Source organism: Paracoccidioides lutzii (genome assembly GCF_000150705.2).
Source record: "Paracoccidioides lutzii Pb01 unplaced genomic scaffold supercont2.4, whole genome shotgun sequence".
Taxonomy (NCBI): domain Eukaryota; kingdom Fungi; phylum Ascomycota; class Eurotiomycetes; order Onygenales; family Ajellomycetaceae; genus Paracoccidioides; species Paracoccidioides lutzii.
In genome coordinates, this window is record NW_015440950.1 from 1,027,944 (window position 1) to 1,053,894 (window position 25,951).

Here is a 25,951-nt window from a genome sequence, read left to right on the forward strand (position 1 = left end):
CTGAGCTAAAATTCTGGGATATCTTGATTTTAGAGAATTGGCGGGAACTTGGGACGCAGAGCTTATCGATAATAAGTTAAGTTGCCCTTTTGCTGTTGACTCAGGCACGTACACAGGCCAAGCCCTAACCCAAACAGCCCAAGCACGATCTAACCCTCAAATATGACGTCTGAAAAAGTCAAGGCGCAGTTTTCATATCTTGGCTGGCGCACCGCCTGATCACCTCCAATTTTGCTCTTATTATTTATATAACTACCTTGTAATCGCACTTCATCCTGTGGCAATATGTTTTAACTACGACGATACTCGCTTAGCTTAAGTAATTTCTTACACCAAGTTTATACTTCTGTATAGACAATAGCCCAGCCCAGTTTTGTTTGTTCTCCTGTCAGGGACCTCTGCGCAGCCAGCACATCCACACCACAATGGCGTCGCAGTATATCAACTACATAAAGTCTAGAGCGCGCAACTCAAAGGCCTTAAAGGCTAAAGAGCCTGTTCTGACGACGGAAGATGAGGAATTCTTACACCGCGTGGCCTCACCCAAAGAGGAGGGACGAGATGCACAAATCGTTCTCATGGAAGGTGCACAGAATATCCCCCTGCCACAGTCACCTACGAAAGAGACTTCTACCAGGGAGTTGGTGGACAATGATGGGATGGGTAGGAGTATGAGCAAGTCGTCGAAGGGGAAGAAGGGGGATGAGAATGTTGGAAGTCCTAAGGGGAAAAGGAAGGGTCCGTGGAACTGGTTTACGCATGGGGCGGATAGGAGGAAGAAGGTATGGTCCTTAAAATTATATCCCCCCCCCCCCCCCCCCCCCCCCCCCCCTCCCTCTCTCTTTTGTTCCTGTGTCCGTGTTTGCCTTTTGATAGTCTGTGTTCCTTGCTGTCGTATTAGGAAAATGCCGCCGCAGGGCTATCCCATATCGCCGAAAACCTCAAAACACCCGGTACAGAGGAGGTGAAGGAAGAAGAGGATCTAACCATGATGCTCGAAAAACTAAACCTGGCCGCAGTCAACAATCGCGTTTTCTCAATCAGTGATGAGATACAAGATCTTCTCAAGAGATTCAACCTGATCCTCAAAGATCTGGTCAATGGCGTTCCCACAGCATACAACGATCTAGAATCACTCCTCACGAACGGAGATAGACAATTACAGAAGACTTTCAATCACCTCCCAGGCTTCCTTCAGAAGCTCATCGAGCAGCTGCCGGATAAAGTGACTGAGAAATTCGGCCCGGAGTTCCTGGCAATGGCTGCGGAGAGAGCGGGGAAGAGCGGGATTAGTATGGATGAAGCGGCGAAGAAGGCGAAGAAGGTGGGACTGAAGGTTCCTAGTTTGAAAGAGCTGGTGGGAAAACCCGCAGCAATTGCGGGCCTGTTGCGGTCTATTGTTAGCTTCCTGCAAGCGCGGTTTCCAGCGCTTATGGGTATGAATGTTTTGATGTCGCTTGCGTTGTTCAGTAAGGAACGCCCATCTCATATATTTATTCGCTATACATTTATTTCCTTCCATTTTTATTTTTGTTTTCCTTTTGAGTTCCCCTTTCTATACTATCGATTGATCTAGGAACGAACTTTGCTAACAGCTCAACTTCAATTTCCTTACTTACCTATAGTTCTCCTCTTCGTCCTCTGGTACTGCTATAAACGTGGACGTGAAGTGCGTCTAGAGAATGACAAGCTCAATGCAGGGGGCCAAGATGCTACGATCACAAATAAACCCGATGAAAATGATAACAACAACAACACATCGGAGATGCAGACCACGAATCTTGCACCCAATAATCGCACATCAATCCAAATTGAGCCAGCAAAGAAGGGAGGAGATGAAGAGGAAGTCGAGGCTGGAGTGAGGGATGCGCGGGACGATGCAGGTGTAGCTGTCTTACCGTCCGCACCCACACTCGTACCCGTACCGACGATGACAACTACGACCACTTGCAAGCACTGACAACGTATCATCACCTGCTGCATCTCAAGCTGAGAATCAACCACGTCGTTCGAAAATTGAATTATATCCGTGGACCTACACCTGTTTTGAGTAGTGGCCTTTGCATAGGGCTTTTAGTTTAATTAATTTTTTTCATTTTTTTTCATTTTTTTTCATTTTTTTTCATTTTTTTTCATTTTTTTTCTTTTTTCATTTTTTTTTTTTCCATTGGGAAGGGGAAGGGGTTTGTTATTTTCTCTTTGGGTATAGTGAGGTGGACACGTAGAAAAGGTCCGACTAGATTGAAGAGTGGAGAGGAGGAGGAGGGGATGGGAACCAAAGAAAAACTACTATGATTGAAATGGGAAGGATGATAATAATAACTTGGAATATGATTGGCTTTTGTCAGGGACACGCATGCATGCTTCTGTGGGTTTAATGGGGATAGTGGGGAGAGGGATAGATTATGAGCGGGGTTGAGGAATTATTAAAGTGCTGCACTTGGAGGCGGTCTGGAAGATTGTTCTTCCTCCTCTCTCATCCCCCGTCTCTTTTTTTGCTGGATTTCGGTTAATTAATTTCTTGACATTTCGTTTTTCTTCCCTACCCCGGGATCTTTATGATATAGGAACTGGATATCCCCCCTTATCTTGTTATTTCATACACTATAATTGTTTAACAGATGTATTATATTTGTGTTGTCCGTTGCATTATACAATATGCAGTCAAAGTTAAGTTGCATTAATGAAAGAAATTTTAACCTGACTACAAACTTAAATATCACGTGAATCGAGAGTTACATCCATGGATCCAGGATCTGGCAAGCAATGGAACAAGTCTACTTTAAAAAAAGGGTAGTGGGGAAACTCAATTGTTCTAAGTTTTATTCTTTAGATTTGTGATAGATCTGGCCAATATATAAAATTATATATATATAGTTCTACTGGTGGCAAAAAAAATAATAATATAACCAATGAAAAAAAAAGTTGATGTAAAACAAAAAAAAAAAAAAAACGAAAGACACCACCTCGGATAGCTTGGCGATACTCAGAACTCCCGCTGATTCCAGGAAGGTTTTGCTGCGGAGGCGGAATTCCAACGGGAAACAAGAGAGAGGGAACTTCTACCATCGTTCATCCATGGCGTATGGTGAATTTTTCCGCGGTCTCGTCCGGTCGTATCGTGTCGTGTTACCAATCCTCGACTCATCATCCACGTCTGCAATACTGATGAATCATGATATGCGCTTACCATTTTTCTAACAGCAACGTGTCAATAAGTTGCCGGCCAAGTGCGCGCCACTAGCCCCGGTACGAATCGTATGATTGACGATGGCGATTTACGTCGGGATGGGTCTCACTGGCCAGACGGGAATGATTGGTATGCGGTTGAGTATTGAAATCTGGAATCTGTTGATTGTCTGGGGATAAAGATCGTGGGATGGTGGTGGGTCGTTGTAGGAGGAGGGGAGTGTATGAATAAAAGGAAGGATGAAGAGATATCTGATAATAAAATAATGATATGTTGCTTTGATATTGTCAGAAGTCCCTTCGCCTTGCCTTACATTGCTCGACACATATATGTCCATGTACGTGCTTCGTCGTTGGCAGATACCAAGAGTGTAGTTTTAGCGGAGGGAAGCACATTATTTGCCATCTTAACGGAGTGGGGTCTCCCTGTCCGAGCAGGCAGGCTAGTGTTTGGAAATCCCACTGGTGGCGTGCGACAGTTAACGCACGGACTTGAGTTAATAGTGCTAAATTATTCTGACTCACATACAGTGCAGATAACTAACTAACTAGTTACTGATAACTATATTTTTTTTATTTCCTCATGGCCAAAAGTTATCACAGCCCCAAAATGCATAAACTAATGTGTTACGTGGTTGGATGTGTCGCTGCTCTTGCTGCTGTTGGGGTGTGATATCCGCGGTACGGAATCATAGCCTGCCTGCGGTACCTCCCCGCCTGTTCTGGGTAAGGAGTGACAAGTTATCTGGTACCAACCCTAAGATGCGGTGAGCTGACCCACCAATCAAAAGGTTCATGCCCAAGCCAAGTACCCATCAGGACCCGCAGGTGCTAGTCTGATATGGCCTAGCGTCCGGCCCGCCAACCAATACGCGCATACCCCACCATCGGACTAATGTAGAACCGCCCCGGCCGGTCCTCTCGGCCTGGCTGCTCATTTTTCTGCTTTTTTCTACCCTCTTCTTCTGTTCTTCTTCTTCTTCTTCCTCCCCCGCAACCACCAACAAAACATACTAATTTGCGTACCCAAGATCAAACGGAGAACAGAGCCATACTTCGTCACTACAAATATCGTCGAGGAATCACGCCAAATGGCTGTCGCTGGGCTCTAAATCCCCTTACTGGGAGAGCAACGGCGTGACTTGAATAGCCCACCCCATTGCTCTCCCAGTCCAGGAAGCCCAACGAGTACATTTCAATCGACTTGACGATATTTGATAACTCTTTCGACGGTTACGCCGTACGTCGAAATTGCCCCCAGTACCAGCTCAGAGCAAATACTTCAAACGTCCGTCGAAGGGTGGGGTGTTTTTGTAGTCCGGTTTTTCTTCTACTGCTCTATTCCCCCGGCCCCGCCTGTCCTCTCCTTTCACCATTATCTCTCTTTGCTACATGGAAACTGCCGTCTCTCCCTAATCCGACATCTTCCGCAACTCCTTTTTGTAAACTATTTCCATATCTACATTATTTACTCAGTCATTCCCCTGAAACTCTTCCCATCTAATCACAATTGATAATACCACTACGACCTCTCAATTGAGCCTTCCCTGTCCATTGTTATGTCTCCTTTAAAGGCTATGAAATCGAGGCGTTCGCCCGGAAGGATATCGCGCTTGGTTGGAAACCACCGCACGCCTCTTGGCGACAGTGATTCGACAGCCTCCATTTCGGGCGTACTCGGCTCAAAGGTTACAAAAAAATCGACTCGGTTCCCCTCTGTTAAACGCAACATCCCCATTGCGGGGCAAGGAAACAATAAAAAACGAAAACCTTCATCTTCCCTGAATGAAGATTCAACTTCTGAAAACGACTGCGACGATGAGGACGACAACGAAGATAATGAAAATAGCATCGATGAAGATCCTGAATTTCCAGAAGCGTTTGCCCCGTCTTATGGCCGGAAGAAGGGATGGAGCCATAAGGCGGGGCGTCGGGATTGTTTGTCACCCCCCAAGGATAGAAAACGGGTAAAGCTCCAGCACAGTGGCTATGAAAGCGATGTCGAAAATAGTTCCGTTAGTTCTGCTAGCCCGCTGAGCTCTGCGGGGTCTGTCGACTCTGACTCAGACGACGGGTATGAGGCTGTCAATGATGTCAGTGATGTCGATGATGAGGATCAAGATATTGAAATGATGGAAGAAGAGATAATTTTGAACTCGGAGTATGAACGGGATTTGCAGACGGTAGCTTCTACATTTTCATCCGGGGTTCCAGATGAATGGTTGGGATTGGACGATCTTGAGAGTCGTCCCCTTTACTCTACTGGCTCGTTCTTTGAGGATGAGCAGCTCTTTTTACAATCTGGCTATGTCGAGGCAGCCGAGGATCCCGACCTGAGCAACGTACCTCTGAATCTTCCCACTCGACAGGTTCACTTCGCAGAATCAGATAGTTCTTCAGACTCCGATAAGACAACCGATGATGAACTTCTGTCTGATTTCCTACAACAAGATGCTCTCGACCCAGATCTCCGAAGACTGATTGAAAATGATTCTGAACCCGGTCGCCACCTAAACCCTAATGAACCGTTTTTAAGCCAAGACTTCTATGAGCTGCCAGGGAACATATATCACGTGGAAACAGAATCCTCTGTTGCAAGTTCCAGTGGCTATGACTGTATGTACTATATATGGCCAAACGCACCTTCTTAGCTAACTCGCGATTCTTAGCGGACTGCGGTGAAACCACAGATGAAGATTTGCCTCCTCCAGCAACAATCACACATCCCCGGTCCATCCTACGTCGTGACTCGAGCGCATCGTTACCTCCTTTTGCAGAGGAATCCACCCAGCGTTCCCAGCCATTGCGTAGACGTGGACCACTTAGAGGCACCTTCATCGCTGATCCCCACAAACCAGTCGCTGTTGTCGCTCCTAATGGAGCTCAATTGATTCTCATACCCCCTTATTCAACATCCAGACATGACTGGCTTGAAACAGCCGCCCAAAGCCTGTGTAGCACGGCTAACAATAGTCCTCGCATTATTACTACCGCTCTGGCTGATGATAGCGATACCGATGCTCTGTTGTCACCATTGCAGACTACCAACTTGAGCCCAATGCTTTCTTCCAATGCCAATCTCATGATCACTGCGCTGGGTAGTGATGCTGTTGGCCAAATAACTGGTCCTCCCGAGGCATTCTACCCTTCCCAAGGACTGCTTACCAACAGCTTCGACGACGAAGATGAAGACGATGATAGTGAAGGTGTTCTTAATGTGGACGACTTCATTGACTTTGGGAATGGCTCCTCTGATGAAGAAGAACTGGACAAAGACTTCGATGGTGTCAATGACGTTACCGCCTCCACAGTCGTTCCTTCTCCAATGGACAATAATAATAATAATAATAATAATAATTCCACAGAACTCACACAAGTCAATAATCACAGCAATAGTGCAGAGCGTCTCTTGAACCACCTGGACAAAGGTATCGTCACTGCCTTTCGCCGCAACCACTCTCGCTACCAAGCCTTGATCCGACTTCCACAACATCGGGAGTTCGTACCGGCTAATTCACCTTCTCGCCCAGCCAGCGTCTTCAGACGCAGCAAATATATTGAGCAAAAAACTCCAACTAGGAAGCAACGTGCCGTGGGAACCTACACTGGTGGTGAAGCGGTTCGTCGCAAGCTGATCAACTCACATCGGAGCAACAAGATTACCTTCTAATGGGCTGTTGTTCCATGCCACGTCTCAACATCCAGCTATACGATATTGAGGTCAGCGGCCAGTATTGATTAGCAGTCTATTTTGGCCTTGCCTTACCTTTCATTTCCCTTTACATGTATCTCTCTCTTTCCCTCTGTGTATGTCTGTGTGTCGCCTGTCCCTCCGCTTAATTAGCCTCCTCATTTTATGCATCAAGAACCTGTTTCTCTTCCAATGCATTTGATCTCTTGACGGTGACGAAGATTCACACAATTCACAACTCACAAAAACAAACAAAAAAAAAAACAAAAAAAAAAAACAAAAAAACAAAACAAAATATATTCGAATCCCCTTCTGATTTTCCCCCCTCCCTTTTTTGCGACTTTCTTACAACCTGAATCGGAAAGAAAAACCCAAAGCAAACCCGAAAGCAGAGAAAACTTTCTCGGCTTGCGAATTGCAAACGTCAGACGAAAAGTCGGTGATATCTCAAATTGCGTTATGTCTTCTCTTCACAGACAAACTGTGTAATAGCCCCAGTGGTGGCAAGGAGTCCTTTTTTTCATTTCATATTTTTTTTTCGGCATTCATCGTGGTGGAAAAGGGGTAAGGAGAAAAGTCGCCTAACCGAGGATCCAATCATTTACCTCTCCAGACCGAATTACATCTTCCCTCGTTATTCTGCAAACGTGGTTGGAGATGACAAAATATTCTGAAACGATTTCCGGTTCGATTTTAATGATTTTTGGTAAACATCGGTTAATGTTGCGTCTGTCTGTGTTGCCACTCGTGCGTTTGTGCTATGTTTGTAATGGATGTACAGTGGCTTCGATTTTCGCTCAAGTGCCTCTCCTCCCACATCCCCTTTTGTTTATTTTATTTTCGATTTTCGCTGATAATAGTACACTCGCGCCTGGTAATATCGGAGCATTTATTGATCAGCCTTCCCCCCTCAAAACTTTATTTATTTTTTTTTTTTAAAAAAGAAAACCGTTGATTAGGCCTTGATCTCATTTGGCGGAAAATGTTTCTGCTCCTCTCTATTCTATATACATCTGCATCACCACACTTTGTATATGGAGGAGAGGCGTCAGCGGGTTACCTGCGCGGAGTTAGGCTGGGTGGGAATCGAAATGAGGTTCCTGTTTTCTTTTACTTTTTTACACTTTTTCCTCTAATAGGTCATCTTTGGCACTTATTTCTTTCTCTTCCGGCTGGATATCCCTATTGCTGTTGTGACGTGGGTTGCTTGTGCTTTACCTTTTCTCCTCTCGCGCCTCATGGCTATGAGAGCGTCTTTGATTTCATTCTCCATTCCCCTCCACCATTAATGGTTATGAATAAGTACTGTTTGAACAGTTCTATCTGTGAGGGCGTCTCTTCTCCCCCACCCCTTTTTATTTTTCTAATCTTTTTTGAAAAGTCAAATGCTAGCTAGCAGTTTGTATACGGGTTGTTAGTTATTCCTTTGAATAACATTATTTTCAATTAGTAAATGTGTTGAACTTTCCCTCGACGTGATAGAAATATTTTTTTGGTAGACCCGTCGGGTCTCCTCTTCATGTTAGTTGCCTCTCAGTCGGGGGAATATACATCCCAGCACATCACCCGGCTAGGTAGGCATGACGTTACGGGAGCAAAAGCATTCATCCTTTTGGAACGGCTTAGTTTCGCCTTTCTTTTCCTCTCTTGGATGCGGAAGTGGCCAGAGTCTCTTGGGATAAAGTTTTTCAATTAAAAGAGGGAAGGGGGAGCAGGAGGGCGATAGGAGGTGATTTGAATGATATATATGTCATCATCTATAATGTCACGTATGAGAATACTCTCATCAACTGGGGATGTTGGGTCAAGTATCGGGAGCGATTCTAGGAAGACAAGCGTTTCAGACGCTACATTCGATCGGGCTTACGGGCTATTTCAACATGATATAATCACCAAACCCGAAAGGCGACGAGATAAGATCATGATATCATGATATGTCTTTGATTTGATATGCTGAGTTGGACTTAAGGTGCGAGCTTTAACTTCTCCGTTCAAACAAGATCCACTCCAAGGGTTTAACTAGCCATGTTGATTGGATTGATGTTGAGATGCCAAGCAAGCCATGGAATCTCCGGGACCCTTTGCCCAATCAGGAGCTTCACAACTGATATTACAAGCACGTGATATATATACTACCGGCTTGGTTGATTATCCATGGGATGCTAAATCCGACATCAACTGTTCGAACTCTACGGTTAGTTTCTTTGAATTTTTTTTTTTTTTTTTTATCTTTGTGGCTGGCTTGAAACCTTGCCACTTAGCTGTATCTCTCTATCTTCGCCAATATATGCTCGTTTTCTGGGAATTTGGGAATAAGAACCGGGTGAAGCGGACGAGGGATGAAGGCTAGGCGCATCTAAAGATGAGTGTGGAATGGGTTTCCCGTACCCATCTGATGATATAGGGGGAATATGATGTGAGATATGATGTGAAATATGATCCGTTGTTTCGAAGGGCTTTTTGGGGCTTCTGAGCGTTAAGGTTCCCCCTCCCTCTTCTTTTCTTGTACGGTCAATATTTCCGTGGTGACGAACCTCGAAGATTGACGCTTTGAATTCTGCTTTGCAAAGACTTCATTCTGTTGCGCTATATAGGGAGTCTACTGTTGGCTACAAATAAGGTTCCGAAAAACTCGTGGATCTTTTGTTTCTTAAAGACGAGATCTTCCAAACTTCTTAAAGTCTAAGGGGGGTTTTCACAGATGTTTAAACATACCGGAGATAAAATGTTCCGTATATGGAGTGGATAGATTATTCAGAATTCGCCCTTGGTTCCATCCATCACAGTTCCACCCGCATTCCTCTATTCTCAAGTTCTCTTTTTATTACTTCTGAAGGCACGCTACTCTCCAACTCTGCCGGTAACATGTGTGGTCTACGTCTAATCTGATGGATTCAAGTCATGCGTACATGCACAAAGCAATAGTTGAGATGGTCATCCCTCGCTTAGTATCAATGTGTCGGGTGGAGCATATTTACTAACCCCGTCTTACTAAACTCCAAGCTTTTCGCATCCGTGGACTTCCACGTTCATTGTGGAGTTGGCGGCAGAGGAGGGATATATCGAATCCTCTTGCCCTTTTGGTGCCGGTGTTTGTGAAGAGCAAATTATTTGTCTACTTTCTATTCTCTAGCTTGCGTTCACACCCCTCCTCCTCCTTTCATACATATGCTCTCCAAATACCAGCTATTGACGTCCTGTTTCCATTTGACTGCAGTCAAAGTTTCTCATTAGGATACATAACTTTTTATTACGTCGATATATTTTATATCCCCCCTTTCTTTTTCCTGACGTTAATTTCTTGTTTGAGTTTTGCTCCCCAAGGTGTATACAGTTGGACTGCAGATCTTTCCTTCTAGTACAAGATTTATTTGGAACCATGGTCCTACCAAACCTCTTCAGGAGCTCAGATGAAAATACCAGAACATCATGGGGTTACAGCTTTCAGTGGACGGCAGACCATTTGACACCCGAAAAGATGGAGCCCATGAAATATACCTACGATAGGTTAGGAGATGAATGTCTAAAACGATTAAATGAGATCTCGCCACCCCCGCAAAAGGCTCTGCCTCGTACCAACGAGCGACTTGCCCAGAAAGACGTTGGCGGCATGGAGAAACCTAAAAGAGACCTTTATGTGCTCCTTAGGGATAATGCAGATAAGGACAGGAAATTGGCAGCACTTTGGAATCAAATGAATACTACCCCTGGCTGGGTGGACTGGGATCAGATAGAGAGGGGTCAGGAAGTCTTTTATCGATATGGAATTCCAGCTCTGAATGCAGTAAGTTGATGTGATTTCCTGGATAGGAAAAACAACACAATAGCAGCAGTCGCTTATACTCCGTTTTCCTCCTTAGCTGGGTTTCCAAAGTTTGCTGGGAGGAATGTACGTGGTTTAGCTAACCTTATCCCCTTTTCTTAGATTGTTCGGTTCTAACCTTAAAACACAAAAAATAGGGGCGCTGGACGCATCGTTGAGACTCTTGCGCGTACAGGTGGATTTTCAGCAAAGATTGCTCGACGGAGAATGTTCGAAACGACCCAATTTGTTTTTCAAGTAACCATGTCTCTCAAGGACATCCAGCCAGGAGGGGATGGCTTTGCCTCTGCGGTCAGAGTTCGACTGCTCCATGCCGCGGTCCGAGAGCGGATTCTCAAACTTGCCGAAGCAAGACCGGAATATTATAGAGTAGAGAAACTCGGGATCCCAGTCAACGACCTCGACTGCATCGGTACGATCGCGTCCTTCTCCACCCTTCCCATCTGGCTCAGCTTGCCCCGTCAAGGAATTTTTCTCCGCGACCAGGAAGTTGTTGATTACATTGCGTTCTGGCGCCTGATTGCGTACTACCTTGGTACGCCAGCGGAACCCTTTGAAACTCCGCAAAAGGCGCGGGCCGCATTTGAGTCCATTCTCCTGTATGAAATCAAACCGACGAAGATGAGCAAGATACTGGTGAGCAATATTATTACCAGTCTAGAGAACACCCCTCCCGCCTGGGGAAGCCGTGGATTCCTGGAGGCTATTACGCGCTGGCTAAATGGCAAAGAGCTTTCTGACCAGCTTGGTATTGGGAACTCCGGATATTACTACTATGGCTTGGTAATCGGATACTGTGCCGTTGTTAGTCTCTGGTGTTATTTTAACAGGGCTTTCCCATTTTTTGACAGGAGACACATTGCAGTATGTCGCGAACCCATGGACTTGAAGCTCCCTTAATTGGTTGCGCCTTTGAAAAGTTTTCTACGCATCCTATCAACATCCCAGACGTCATTGAAACTAACAAATGATAACAACCTCCAGAGAACGCGTCGCAGTTTCTGGAAAATTATCCTCGACGAAAAGGTCGGGCTCGGTAAAGAAGCCAAATTCGACTTCAAGTACATGCCTAGTAATGATCTAACCACTGAAACGGGTGCCAAGGTGGAGCGCACGAGGTCAACCATGGGAATCGAGTTGCTGGGCTATTTGGGTCTAGTGGGGGCCACGGCCGTGACGGCCGCAATGGGAATTGTTGGTTATGCGACTTACCTGATGAGACATGGAAGATGATGAAAACAATAAACCCGGGTTCGGTGGTTTGGCGATACGTTATGTTATTTTACCTTTTCCTTTTCTTTTTATTATTTTACATTTTGCAACATCCATTTTACATCGACCCTGCTATGAATTCCGACTCAATCTTATGAGCTAAGGCATTCACACAAAGAAGTCATGGTGGAATGAGTTATTTAATTTTGGGGGAAATATTGGTGAAACTAACTACAGCGTGTTCGCAAAAACGCTGGATATCCATATTGCGTAAAGTACACAATAAATCTTTGCTGCTATTGGAGGATATATATACAAATGTTAACTCGAATAGAAAAGGGGATCTCGCGTTGCTTTCTTTCTGTATTTTGTTTTTGAGGGATTTATTTTTCCCACATGATTATTGGCACCAGCAATATGAGCGGAATGGCGCTGCGATGTATAAGTAACTAACTCGAACAAACATGGCTCCCTCAACTGAAAGCGAGCAAACCTCAGAAGGTATGTAATTCGGTTATTGACTTTGGCAAAACAACGAACAAATTGATGTTTACAGGATATGTTTTACTTACTCTGAACGTGTAGTTGTTTCAGCCCAGAGACCCTTCGTGTAAGAGCCTGGGTTAATTTGATGGTTCAACTTTACAAAGGCGCCAAGTCGGTGGCTCAAACAATGCCATGGAGTCTTCTCAACCAGTCGTTAACGATCTATTCAGATCACCGCCAAACACGATTAAGTGGACCGTTCAACTGACTAACTACCAAGTGATCCTGCACGCCTGCTGTTTCATCATCCGGTGCCAAAGCAACCTCTGGCTGGGAATCTTCTTCAATCCATGACGGAGGAGTTCTAATCTCCTCTGTATCATACGCGATATAGCTTTTACAACTGCGAGGGTGCCAGCAATCACATCTTAGAAGAAAATACGTCGACCCTGGAAGAGGCCGCAGTTGCTGGCAGTTAGTTTGGTTCTAAGCGCCGCGATGGGGGTCATCTGGAGATCAATTCGAAGATTTTCCCGAGTGATCGCTACCGTTCTATTAATAAATAATCAACACATACTTCCATGGATGCCCCGATGGCGTGCAGATGGTTAAACTGGCGGCTCAAAGGCAAGGCGTCTGCCGGGTTCCTGCAGGCGGTTAAAGTTCTCTGGTGTGTTTGAAAGATCAAGCAACCAGAACTGTCTCGGCGCCAGTGGCCTGCACTCCTTTTTCATGACCCATGCAACATGAAAAGAAAAAAAAAAAAAAAAAACTGATCTGTGGGGCCTTTGGGCCTTTCGACCCAAACACAAAGAAGATACAGCTATGGCGAGCTGGCGCTAGCACCGATCGAAACGGCTTTGGCGGCCGAAGCTTGATCTGGCTCCATCTAGTTCATCTTCCCGACCCTTTCAACTCCTGCAGCTTCAACTGACCAGTCCAACAACGGCGTTTCTATCTTGGGGTCACGATCTGCTACTCCAACCCAAACAAGAGAGAATTTATTCCAATACTGACCGATTTGGAGACATTCTCTTCAGGCTAATGCGATATTTTATTGGTGGACGGTTTGATTTTAGTTTCATCCTTTATGTCCAAACTTTTGAAGAATGGAAAATTCCCGCCCGGAGAAAAGGGTCCGGGGAGCGTACCTGACCCATTGTAGAACTGAAAAACGAGAAGATGTGAGCAATTTCAATTGCAGAATGTGTGGTTTGTCCCAGAGCTAAACGCTTGGTGAAGAGAGCTTCCAGCTTCTCTTAGAGTTGTTTCGAACATGGGTCTCTCTGGTGACTAGTCCATCCGTTGACGCCGAACCAGCAGTACCATTTGCAGAATTGTAGAATGAGTACATATATATTGAAGGCTTTACTGCCATTCAACTCTTCCTTGCTTCTGTTCTACCACACCCATTCCTTCTTTTCAAAATTGGTTTCCTATTCCTTGTTTGTTTTGTTTCTTAGTTCACTTGTACCCGCATCTTTTGGCATTCTAAATTTTTATCGTACCCACACTCGCTGGCTTGGTAGTTTTGTTTTGACATATCGCTGCTGGTACGCGATATATATCCAGTTTCTATTCACACTCACTCCTCTATCGAATTTTATCATTTGGGTCCTGCAAGCATGACCTCTTCTTCTATGAGAGCTACACTGGGTGCAGTTGCGATTTTTGCCGTAGCAGTTCAGCAAACAGGTGCTACAGTATGTCCACATTGGTTGCTAATTCCCTTCATCTATATGTCGCTAACTAACCGCTTTGTACAGTATTCTTGGGGCACGAACAAGTTCTTCCCCAGTCCTTCGAACTGTGACAACAAGTGCTCCGATGCCCAGAAGACTGGGTTTGACTGGAAAACCCTTTCGGTCGGACCTTTCACTTCATTTGGCGATTTTGATTTCTCAGGATTTACCTGCAGTGATCAGAAGCCCGTTGAGTCAAATTTCCAGGTACCACAGCCGCCACTTCTTACCAGTGATGCCAGAATTGAACATGATTTTAACATTGACCCCAGAACAAATGCATTCGAGGCAAACTGCTCAGGGGTTCCTCTAGCGATGGGCCAAACATCTCGTACGGGAAATCCACCGGTTTCTCCATCAACGCTTTCCAGATCACAACCGAGCAGGACACGGATGTCGGCTTTTTGTACACAATGCCGGATGGCTCCACCTGCAAACACACCACTCCCTGTTCCAAGGGCGGTTCTGAAGTTCAGAATACACAGTGTGGAGGAGCGGTCAGTGTGAAGTTCAGCCTCCCAGAATACAGTAACCTGGATGGTTGTGGATTTGCAATCCACAAAATAGATTTTGACTGTGAGGTTTCAAAAACCCCCCTCAACAAGGCTTTTGAGCCACCCAAGGACGATTATCCTACCTATCCAACAAGCCCCAGCCCTGGCCCTGAGACTAAAGTCCCGTCTTTTTCCCTATCTTTACCCTGGGTTACTCCATCACCTAAGTCGTATTCAGAACCATTGCCGAATGGGACACAACCTCCAGAAACTATTTCGGAAATCCCCTCGGAGACCCCATCAGAGGCGCCTTCAGAATACCCTTTGGAAACGCCCCACCCGGTGAACATGACTTCGGGAACCCCCCCGCCACAAATGACGCCTTCGGAGACGACTCCTCCAAATGGGACACCTTCCCCGACCGATATTATATCCTACTCAACTTCAACGGTGTATGCAACTACCAAAGTTACTATTACCAATTGTCCCCCAGGAGTTCCTTCATGTCCTGCTGGTTCCACCAAAATTGTCACTTCCACTGTCGCTATCTCAACTACAATTTGCCCAGTGACTATCACGCAAACATCCCCTGGTCCAATTGCTACAAATCCAAACCCCAGATATCCAACGCCATCAGATACAAGTGCCTCAATCTCTGTCTCTCCAGTTTCAGATACTACTTACCCCGTTAACATTCCAATTCCAACTCCTTCTACTCCCTCTGCTCCTGTCTCAAGTACTACTTACCCAATTAACATCCAAATTCCTACCCCTTCTATTCCTCCGGTTTCGATCCCTGACCCTTCATATCCCGTTGGCCAATCTACGAGGACAGCTAATTTAAGTATTCTACCCGTCTCCGACACCCCTCCACCGGGCGTTTCTGTAACTGATATGTAAGTCTAACCTCTCCGTGGGATGTATTTGCATCCCCGAAAAGTGGAATTAAAGGACACAGGCTAATGAAAACCTATAGTACATATATCACTGTCACTAACTGCCCAGTTACAAACACTATCACCTCTGGTACCTCTGAAATAATAATTACTACTTCAACGCTTTCCACCATTACAGTAACGACCACCGGCACTGTATGCCCAGGATGCGCTATTCCTACCTCCCCCGGCTTACCTGATACCTACTATGTAACACCTTCCCCTCCTGCACCTCCCATCACTGGCCCATATCCATCGTCGGCTCTACCTGTTACCAATTCACCTATCCCTTCGCCTTCTGGGATACCTCCCGTTGTTCGAATTGAAGCACCATGTCCAAATATAGTGCCGCAGTGTCTAAACACCTGGCTCTATAAGGTTCCTAAATGTTCTTCGAACAGTGAAACCAGCTGCTTCTGCCCTTCCCCCGACTTCACATCATTAGTGATTGAATGTATCCAGTCTTGGGGTACGTCTAAGGCCGAAATCCAAACTGCTCTATCCTATTTCACTGGTATCTGTGCTGCATATGTCCCCGAAAATCCTGGCATTGTCACAGCGATCCCATCGACAATTGACCTTACCCCGCAGCCGCCTCCGCCATCTACCGCTGCTCCAACAGATGACTCGTATCCCTTAACCCCTGCATCTGAACCTGCATACACCACATTCGCTGTCTCTCAAGTGATATCCGTGTCTGGCACAGGACCTACCACTGTCAGCTCAATGGTCACTGTACCCCATGTACAGTTCATTACCGAAACTGCTGCTGGCCCAACCTATGCTGTCGATGTGGGTCTTGTTCCGGTAGCAACGGCTCTTCCCGTTAAGACCCCGGAAGAGAACCCACCCACATATGACACGGTGAACCAGGCCTCGGGCTTCACCACTGTGCCAGTTATGCCCACGTCTAGCCAATATATCGATTTCTTTACAGGAGCCGGTTTCTCACTATCGGTCCCATTTACCTTGTGGATGGTATCAGGCATTACCGTTGTTATGGGTCTCTTGCAGTAGCGGGATTTCAGTTTGCCTAAGTTCATATTTATATCCTTCCCCCCTCTCTTTTTGACATTGTTCTTGAAATTTCTTATTTGTCATATACACGATTGACTTGGTTGCCTATGCTGCGGACATTCTTTTCGTTAAACTCGTTTCCTCTATATATTCGTAAAACATATCAGCGTGTTTGGTTCATACATTGTTTCTTTTCTTTTAGACAGTATCCATGTTTTGAATTTCAGTTCATTTACCCTCTCTGTCATCTACATCTGGCTTCTATTGATAATGAAAATTAGAATGGCATAAATAACAAGGTCATAATTAGAATTGAACTTTCATTTTGTACTTTTCTGTAGGTACTCCAACTGACATCAACAGGGGTCAAACAGCACAAGTCAATATATAAATCCAGCTCTACAGCATAAAACAAGTGCATCTATGAATGAAGTGAGAACAAACATATGTAAGGAGTAACTACTTAGGAATCTCCAGTATAAAATGTTTATTTCACCTGCAAGACAGCTTGGATAGTTGCTCTCATCAATTTTTCTATGACCAGTCAGAGCATGCTTAAAGCCATTCAATCATCGAAAACAGACCAGTGTTAGTGTGATCAGATTGAAAGTGTGCCAATTAATTATTGCAGTTCTGCTACATGGTCTTTGAATAGTCAACAGAAAGAACAAATAAGAGTCTCATATTTTCCTGCATTTAGCATGTCAACATCTCTGAAAGAGGATATATTGAAATTAATCATAGCAATGCCATCATTTAATCACAATAATAGGGAGTTGGTTGTGGAAAAGAGAATGATATCATGATGACATGCCAGAAAAATCATTGATATAGACAGTGAGTGCCATCAGAATGTTGGGAAATTGAGCAGAAACAGGTAACTGTCTAAATATGATTGAAGAGACCCCTGACCCACTCAAGATAGTTAGTTTTAGTCCAATCATCAAGGAAATAGAATGAAATTTTGTGAGAGTAATCTCTGTACACCTTTAATGAGGTTTATTAGGACAACTTTTGTAAACCATAAATTAATCATCACAATTACTTTAACCATAGGAGATTTGATTGTCTTTAAGAGTAACTCTTGCTGAGAGGCTGATGAGAAAGCAAATGAAGCCCCTACTGCAATATCTTAAAGGGAACATTTACATATGTGTAACTATATACATAAACATCCTTGCATTAATAGTCAAGGGATGAAATACTAAATAAATACAACATTCAGAATCACAGACTTGGACGCATTTCATTCCAATCATCACATCGAGTTTTCATGTAAAATTCGCGAGGCAATGGCACCGTTTAATGCATGATAGCATGTCTCATTCACCCGAACACCAAGGCTCTTACTTCAATGCTTTCTCTCCCGGGTGCACCGGGAGGTGTTCCGGGGTCAACAAATGCCGTATGTGGAACCCTCTTCCCCTTAACATCCTTTGAATCCGAGCACTTCAGCAACAGCCTCTCATCGTTTGCCATGCCTGACCAGCAATACCATTGCTGGCTCTCATTATGCTTGATACCAGCCGTTTCTCCCGTCAAGTTGGAATACCGATGTTCAATGCCCACTATATCCTCGTCGCGCGCACGGACGTTGCCGCTGCAAAGGTGAGAAGAGTGGCTTGAACCGGCTCATTTAATGGTCTTCTCCAATTCTGGGTAGTAGACCGATCTCACATTCTCTTCGTCTGTAAAAGAAGGCTCCGCTGCAGACGGGATGTTTTGAAAGACTTGAAAAGCGTCGTGATCAAGGGTGAACTGGGATTCACAGTTTCGAACGTCTTTAACGGTGACTTTGTGTCCAGCATTGCCATAATTGGTTTTCGGGGCGCCTGGAGCAGGATTCTCGACAAAACTGTACGGTCGAGATCCATCACTTGGGGGTTCGTAGAAGGATATAACTGTTTCCACTGGCCTTCTGGGAATGTAGGTGGCGTCCTTATCAGAGCCAAAGAGTTCCCATTTCCTTGGAACGATCCAGTAGACTCACGATTTGGAGATATCAGAGGAGATTTCTTCACCGGCCCTTAAGGCAGTTCAACTACCCTGCTTCGCTGCCGCTCAGTCAGTCGCATTTGCAATAACATTCCTAGGAACCATGTCGTGCCTGTTGCTAGCAGCATGATGTCCTTGTAGGGGACTTAGAGTAAGTTTCCAATTGCTGGCATGTATGCAACAAGAGCTGAGAGGATCCTGAGATATGACTCAGTATGGACAACAATATAGCAGGTCTTGAGCATCTACTTTCTGTCATTCGATCCCCTCCTCTGTCCAGATTCCTGTTCAATTGAGCGGGCTTATTGTAGCGTGGCTCATAATCCGGCAACGTGGGATCAAAGACTGAAAGACGGCCATTATCTTAGACGATATCATCTTATTTATGCACCTAGCTCTTTCATTAAAAATAGTTGCAATGTGAATACTTCTATGAAGAATCCGAGAAACTTAATGCGTTTTCCTTGAAGACCGGATTTTCGGAACTATATTGTATCACGTGATATATCCATTCACGAGGCATCCTTTGGGTTCCACCCATCATCTGCTTCATTTCAACAACACGATATCGTCTACTGTACAACTTCACCATCCCCGATATAATATATACAGGCCTTTTCATTCATAATTCTATCATTCATTCCATAAGACCATTCCTGTTAACACTTCTATCCAACCGCGACGGCCACGCCCATTGTCACAAACATTTTGGCGTCAGAGAGAACCTTAGGCGTGCATTGTGTTCTGGCAATTGCAGTCTTCTCCCTCCTGCTTCACCACTTTAACAACATAAAATTATCCTTTCAATATCCGTCATTATATAACCAAATGCCCCGCTACCTATATTCATATCCTTGAAGAACCGTTAGCTGCCACCCGAGCCACCTTCCTCGAGGTCTGGCGAGCAACAAAAAGAGACCCTGAACCGACAACAGCGCAGCGTCATCTGCTCCCACAAGAATTGCAGATTCAGCCTTATCTCGAGCCGATGCCCATAAACCTTTCTCACCTACCCCGGACTCACCACCACTTCCAGTTCTTATTGGTGTCAGACTGTTTTTACTCCTACTCTCTCTCTCTCTCTCTGTGCTAAGCAACAAAGCGCCAGGTCAAAAGGCGTGTCACCAACGCAGGTATGTTTGTCTTGTTTGTCTGAACTTTAATCAACTTGAATCGGCAAAGCTACTGCATGCGGCTGTTGCCCTCTCATATCCCTTTTTCTATAATTTACATTACCTCCCATGACTAGTCCTTATTTTCTAACCCTCCTATATTCATAGATTATTTATCGCCAGGATTGTTCAACCTCGGACAAAGAACCGTTGCATTTGGATCCAACCATCCATCGCATCATATCACCAGCCACAATCGACAAGTGAAGCGACCCTGGGAACAATAACATCATAATTATGTGCTAAATTTTGTCTCCTGAGTTTGAATCATTCGATCAAATTTATTCCTGCTATTGCGTGCCTTCTGTTATAGGTTGAACATTATTCAATTAGTCGACTTGTGCTGTGGGAATTTCTTGTCCCGTACAGGCGTTGAGTTTCAGGATCCTCTTCTTGATTGCATCGTTGATGAGCCTCGTCATCTCATCACTTCGCCCACCATACCAACCACATAGCCTCGCGTTTGAGCAACTAACACACCAATGGCGTACTCTCCACGGCCTATTTCGCCAAATATGACAGCAGGCCCATCCCATGGCTTGGGTGGAGCCCAGTCTCACAGAATGACTTCCAACGCTCGAAATCGTTCTAGGTCTCCCCCGGCTAACCCTCAGCCTGTCTCCAAGCGTGATAAAAGGCGAAGTGCTCTCCAGGATCGGGTGCAAGACCTCACAGAAACGTTCAGCAATGAACGTGACTACCATTTTCGCAAACAAGTTCACGATCTTCAAACCGAGATGACCCTGATTTCCAACTCCCAACTATATGACACTGAACCATTGAGCGACTCGCCAGAAACCATTTCAAAGCTTGTTGAGCAACTATCCGCAGCGGGCCATCTAGTGCCAGAAACGATCCCTTCGGGAAAGTGGTATGCAAATTTTGTGCAGGAAATGAATCAAACGAAAGAAGAGCGAGATTTAGAACTCGCCACCTTAATGGTAAGCTGATCCATCCCGCACGTCCCGATTCTTTCTTCAGCTCTTGACCTGATCATTTCTCCGTAGAATCGCCATCGCGACCAATTTTCACGCATTAAACGAGAACATGACTTCAAAATCCAGTTCGCACACCAGGAATGCACAAAACTTGGGGAGACGATCAGGGAACGAGTGGTTATGTCAATTTCCCAGAAGAAAAATAGACTGATGAAGGAGAAGGAACAACTAGACCTTGCAGATACCAACGCGCTACTCCTCCATCCAAATCAGTTTTCAATTGCAAACCCCGCAAGCCCTGGAGGGCTTCAAACTAATAGAAAGACTAGGCACACACGCCATAGAGTTGATGTAGATGACATTGGGAATGGAATTGGCTCTGAGCCAGCCAATAAAAGGAAACGAAAAGGCATAGTCGACGATGACTTCGATTCTCCTGCGAGAGATGGGGGTATGTCAACACCGGCAGACCGAACAAAGGTGAGGATGAGTCAACACCAAAACGCTGCAAGTTACCACATATCCTCTCTATTCACCGAGAAGGAATTGGCAATGCACAGTAACAGCGCCCACGTCGCCGCTCTCCATTTTCTCGCTGCCTCCAAAAGGGCTAAGCAGCAAGCCTCAACCCCGGCGACGAACGGTCAAAATGCTGACGGCGGCGATGATCTAGCTGGCTCCGGCGACGGGAGTGGACAGGAAGACACAAATGCCGCGCCCGAAATGGAACGAACAGCTAGCCAGGGCTATCACGCGACGCGTTCGACACGTAACACGGGTGCTGGTACTTCAGGCTTGACACTCCTCGGCGAACTTGCAGACAAGACAGCCACACGGCCCAACCTGCCCTATTTCATTCTAGGAAATTACCACGCACGGCCCAACGGGTCCGGGTCTGCACCGCCGCCACCACCGCTCATGCCAGAGGAGATCGAGGACGATCTAGCCCGTATCGAGAGACTAGCGAGCAAGCCTCAGGGATGGATCGACACTCGCTTGGTCAATGAGCTTGTCGAGGCGACACATGAGCATGATCAGGATCATGACAAGATTGTTGACGGGTTTTTCCTTGAGAGTTCGGAGAGGTTTGGTTCGCTGCACCCTGATTTCCCGCCGGAGATGGATGTGCATTTGGTTCGTCTGTATCCCCGCAAAGAAACCTGAGGCTGCAAAATTTGCCTTTTTCGGTGATTGGATTTGGGCCTTGGCTGGGTGACGGGTTTCAAAAACTTTGACAGGACAAATACATATGACCGTGTAATACAGCGTAGGCGTGTTTTGTGTTTTGATGTAATTTCACTTGGAGCGCTATGTGAGGACCGGGTTTTTACCTGATGTTGCAGCAATTCGGCTTTTTCTTTCTCCTTGAGCACCGATGGAAGTCGTTGGTTTTCTTCTTCCACTCTTTTGAGTATACATAATTACGCCTTTAAGATACATTTTATTAATTTTTTATTTCTTATTGTTTAAATAGACATTATCACATGCTTGATGTCAATTTTGCGTTAAGTCTCCTCTAGCCTAGAAGTGATTCAACATGAGAAACTTTATCTTTGAACCAAGGACAATGCAGCCACTTTATTCCCTATATAAAATATATGAGTTGGATGTTTACAGCAGTTAAAGAGTCTTCTCTACATAGTATATTTCTTTTGATTATTTAAATAGGTTAAATTGTATATTGCATCTATGGTACATCTCAACTCAGGGATGATGGTTTTTCAATTGCGATTGCTTATGGTGATACAGGTAAATGACAAGAGAGAAACAAGAATTCCCACAATTATATGAAGAATAAATACGTGCAATAGCTCACGATCATCAAAGACAATTTCAAAGTCAAATAACTATAACAGAGTACTACTTCATACAAATAAAAGAAACAAGATAAAGTATGACGAACTAAAGAAACACTATCCTCTCTCAAAAGATGTAAATCCTTCAGACAATAAACTCTCCTTTCATATTTATGGAATGAGAACAGGGTTTGAATTCAAATTAGTTGAAAAAACTCAATTTTTCTTTAATATATATATATATATATATATATATATATATTTTGGGGGGGGGGGGGGGAAACTCTGATCTCTCGACTATTCGATTTCAATCAGCGTTTTTATAGCAACGGATCATTCGTTTTTATCCCCAGACTACGCTAACTAACTATGGCTCATGCCAGCTGAATTATGCAAGCAAAATAAATAAAAGCTAGTTTTAGTGGCGTTTTCCGGTTGGATATTTTTGGGTGGCGGCGGTCTCTTCGGCAGGGGAGCTCGCCGGCCGCCGCCGTTTGACACTATTTCATACCCTACCACATCCCGAAACTTTATCTCTACAATTTCATAATCGGCATATATCAGGGCCAAAGACAATTCCAGAACATTCAAATTCGCCTTTCACATGCCAAGGGCTATTTTCTACCTACAGACAAAATAAAAAACATAGAAAGTAAATATGTGAAGAATTACAATACAATAGATTTTTTTTTTTTTTTTTTAAAAAAAAAGAAAAAACTCCTGAATATGAGCAACTTGTTATATAGAGATAGATGAATATATCGACTCTCTTAAAGAAAAATAAGAGAAGGGCAGGAAAGAAGAGCTCAAACACTAAGCAGAAATATCTCAATTTTTTTTAAAGGGGGAAACTTTTTGCTGCACCAGCTATTTTATTTCCGCCCAGATATTCCCTTTCTTCTATTGCATATTTTCCAACATGTTCTTCGCCCTCCTCCTCGTCTTACATGGTCCATTAACCCAACATGTTGCCATATCTTCCGTCGTTTAAATATAACCCACCCCTTTCCTATTTAACGCCTTATTGCGATCTGCGAATAACAAATACGCCAACTTCCAAACTTGGCCCAAGATCCGTACCATTGGCAGTAGACCTACTCCGGAGTCCCTGAAAAAGCATTTGTAAAAGAGAGGGGCACGGCATATCCCTATTCGACGACTTCTGGTTTCCTGAAGAGGTTATGTGGTTGGGTGGAATTTTGTAGCCAGTCCGCCAGTGGCCATTCAAGATCGCCCTTGCCCGTGGCGTCTCTTGCTGAATGTACCATTCAATCCACGACTTGCTATCCATACGAATCTCGCCCTTTCTTCCGTATATCATGTTGAAAGATGACCCACGATTCGAAGAGGTTGGCAACCTATCCAGTGTAGACTTCCGTTGGCTTAGATTTTGGCATAGCCGCAAAATATTGTTTTGCATGGTTTCGAAATCCTCCATTTCGGATATGGCGGGCATACATCCTAGAAGCTTTCCAGTATCTGCGGAAAGTTCGTTGACAACCACCATTTGACGTAGAAGGGGTTCAAGGATGGGACCAAGGTAGTGGTTTTTGAAGATATGAGCGCCTGCCTTAGTTGGATATATCAGTACGAGACTGCCTCCTTGAGGTGACAGTTCACGGAGGCGATCGACGAGGACGGATGGACCAGTGGCTGAGAAAAGACCCCGATATTCTCTGGGTGAAGGCGGAGGAAGATAACGTTCTACTATGGAGATGTGGACACTATATGGAGGAACAATTGGTGTGGGTGTGCGCATCGTCCCTGAAGGTAAATTTTCCAAAGCGGCGTCATGGTATGAATATGCTGAAACAGGAACTCCACTGGAAAATACTGTTAAATTGAAGTAGTCGTCACCTGGAGACAATCGGTTTGGAGTACTAGGAGGAGATGTTGGTAGGTTATTTAGGCTGAATTTTGGAGGCATTGCATGGATTATGTTGATATACGGAGACTGTTCTGGTTGGAGCCTATACTGGATTTCTTCAACAATGGAGCTAAAGGCGGAACCAGGAGAGGAGTTTATAGATTGATCGGTAGGTGGACATGGAAGAGTTTGCGAAACCATTTGTACGGCTTGGCCAGGAGTTTTGGAAATGTGGAGGGCAGACACTTATTTCAACATCAGTATCAAATATTCGATATCTAGTGTAGTACTGCACAATTCGAAAAAAAAAAAAAAAAAAAAAAAGGTAGGGGAGGTAGGTCCGAGTGAACATACCAACGAGGTTAATTCCATGTTTAAGCCATGATTTCGGATCGTCGTTGGGGAGTAAGTGATTCTCCATGGGCGGTTGAACACTCCCATTCGATCTCACACTCTGAACAGTCGACTCTGGAGCTTGAGGGTCGTTCCCATTTGGCGAAGGAGAGTACATGCTGGTGAAATTGTCGAATTGCGATGGTATATACTGAGTACTCGATTTTATATCACAGATAGCACTATCCGAGTCTGAATTCCATTTGACAGCACCAATTTCTGCCGGGGGTGTGGGAGGGAAAGCGAGTGTTGGATTGAATCGGTGAGATAACGGGTTTTCAGGCGACGCGTTGGAGGACAGAGGAGAACAAGTAGCAACGGAAGAAGAGAATTCACATACGGCAAGCGGAGGGCGTCCAGAATTCTGGGTCGAAGCTACCGAAACGGATGCTTGGGAAGAAGCAGTAATGCCTAGGGATTCGAACGGTGGCAGCTGCAAATTGGGATTTTGCCGCGAAAGTAATCTCATCATGGACGATGATTCAGATTGCAAGGACTCGCACGATGAGGTACGTTTCGAAGCCCTGGAGATTGGTCGGGATGTGTAGGGTGGAATGTGTGTTCTATCACTCGGGCTGGTCTTCTGTGAATGGACATCTGGCGAGAACCATCGCTGCACTGCAATGGAGTCCGGTATTTCCGTTGATAACGAATTATCAGAGTGGTCGGGGCAACATAACTCATCAAAAGGAAATAATCGAGAAGCACCGCTCCTAACGTCCTTTTCCGGAGACTCCATGACTACATGGTGGTCCGATGACAAGCCTGGCTCATTCCCGCGGTTGGTGTACATTCACAAGAGAATGGTAATTAGATGTAAACGCAAGCGAAATTTGGCCTTCACGGGGAGGCGTTCAAAATGCGGTTTGAAAAGTCGAAACAGCCTTGACGTTGAACACCAAAATCGATAAAAGAAGGGTGGCTGTTCGATGCGCACCTGCTGTACTGAATGGATATATATAATATGGCCTAAAACTCCAGCTGTATCGTCAAAGAGCCTGAAATGAAAGTTGTGCAACGCGAGCAAAAGAGACTAGATCCACCAAAGGGTCTAACTGCACGAAGACGTTGGCAGGATGGGGAGCTACCCAGTCTGCCTGAGAAATTGAAGAGAAATCGTAGCTTGGATGGATCCTGGAGCAGTGATGCGGAAGAGCTAGAGAAGCAAGGGTAGAATTCAAGAGCAAGCTAGAAATGAGGA

General features: G+C 45.0%; 8 protein-coding genes across 8 annotated transcripts; 6 read left to right on the forward strand and 2 right to left on the reverse strand.

Moving 5' to 3' along the window:
• Nucleotides 1-425: 425 nt before the first annotated feature.
• PAAG_02088 (hypothetical protein) lies at nucleotides 426-1,960 on the forward strand (the record flags this gene model as incomplete). The annotated part of the gene is made up of 3 exons (XM_015844537.1): nucleotides 426-782; nucleotides 902-1,469; nucleotides 1,626-1,960. The coding sequence occupies 3 exons, from the start codon at nucleotides 426-428 to the stop codon at nucleotides 1,958-1,960; spliced, it is 1,260 nt and encodes a 419-aa protein (XP_015701541.1).
• Nucleotides 1,961-3,078: 1,118 nt separating this feature from the next.
• Nucleotides 3,079-4,085, forward strand: PAAG_02089 (hypothetical protein; the record flags this gene model as incomplete). The annotated part of the gene is made up of 4 exons (XM_015844538.1): nucleotides 3,079-3,155; nucleotides 3,245-3,319; nucleotides 3,885-3,915; nucleotides 3,981-4,085. 4 exons carry the CDS (start codon nucleotides 3,079-3,081, stop codon nucleotides 4,083-4,085), a joined length of 288 nt encoding a protein of 95 aa, XP_015701542.1.
• Nucleotides 4,086-4,748: 663 nt separating this feature from the next.
• Nucleotides 4,749-6,859, forward strand: PAAG_02090 (hypothetical protein; the record flags this gene model as incomplete). The annotated part of the gene is made up of 2 exons (XM_015844539.1): nucleotides 4,749-5,805; nucleotides 5,859-6,859. 2 exons carry the CDS (start codon nucleotides 4,749-4,751, stop codon nucleotides 6,857-6,859), a joined length of 2,058 nt encoding a protein of 685 aa, XP_015701543.1.
• Nucleotides 6,860-10,259: 3,400 nt separating this feature from the next.
• Nucleotides 10,260-11,936, forward strand: PAAG_02091 (hypothetical protein; the record flags this gene model as incomplete). The annotated part of the gene is made up of 4 exons (XM_002796157.1): nucleotides 10,260-10,664; nucleotides 10,741-10,769; nucleotides 10,841-11,567; nucleotides 11,688-11,936. 4 exons carry the CDS (start codon nucleotides 10,260-10,262, stop codon nucleotides 11,934-11,936), a joined length of 1,410 nt encoding a protein of 469 aa, XP_002796203.1.
• Nucleotides 11,937-14,026: 2,090 nt separating this feature from the next.
• Nucleotides 14,027-16,589, forward strand: PAAG_02093 (hypothetical protein; the record flags this gene model as incomplete). The annotated part of the gene is made up of 4 exons (XM_015844540.1): nucleotides 14,027-14,104; nucleotides 14,168-14,350; nucleotides 14,416-15,533; nucleotides 15,614-16,589. 4 exons carry the CDS (start codon nucleotides 14,027-14,029, stop codon nucleotides 16,587-16,589), a joined length of 2,355 nt encoding a protein of 784 aa, XP_015701544.1.
• Nucleotides 16,590-17,915: 1,326 nt separating this feature from the next.
• Nucleotides 17,916-18,463, reverse strand: PAAG_02094 (hypothetical protein; the record flags this gene model as incomplete). Its single annotated transcript, XM_015844541.1, has 2 exons — nucleotides 17,916-18,189; nucleotides 18,267-18,463. The coding sequence occupies 2 exons, from the start codon at nucleotides 18,461-18,463 to the stop codon at nucleotides 17,916-17,918; spliced, it is 471 nt and encodes a 156-aa protein (XP_015701545.1).
• A 1,775-nt stretch (nucleotides 18,464-20,238) lies between these two features.
• Nucleotides 20,239-21,858, forward strand: PAAG_02095 (hypothetical protein; the record flags this gene model as incomplete). Its single annotated transcript, XM_002796160.2, has 2 exons — nucleotides 20,239-20,697; nucleotides 20,764-21,858. 2 exons carry the CDS (start codon nucleotides 20,239-20,241, stop codon nucleotides 21,856-21,858), a joined length of 1,554 nt encoding a protein of 517 aa, XP_002796206.1.
• Nucleotides 21,859-23,511: 1,653 nt separating this feature from the next.
• On the reverse strand, nucleotides 23,512-25,489 carry PAAG_02096 (hypothetical protein; the record flags this gene model as incomplete). Its single annotated transcript, XM_002796162.2, has 2 exons — nucleotides 23,512-24,602; nucleotides 24,712-25,489. The coding sequence occupies 2 exons, from the start codon at nucleotides 25,487-25,489 to the stop codon at nucleotides 23,512-23,514; spliced, it is 1,869 nt and encodes a 622-aa protein (XP_002796208.1).
• Between the last annotated feature and the right edge of the window lie 462 nt (nucleotides 25,490-25,951).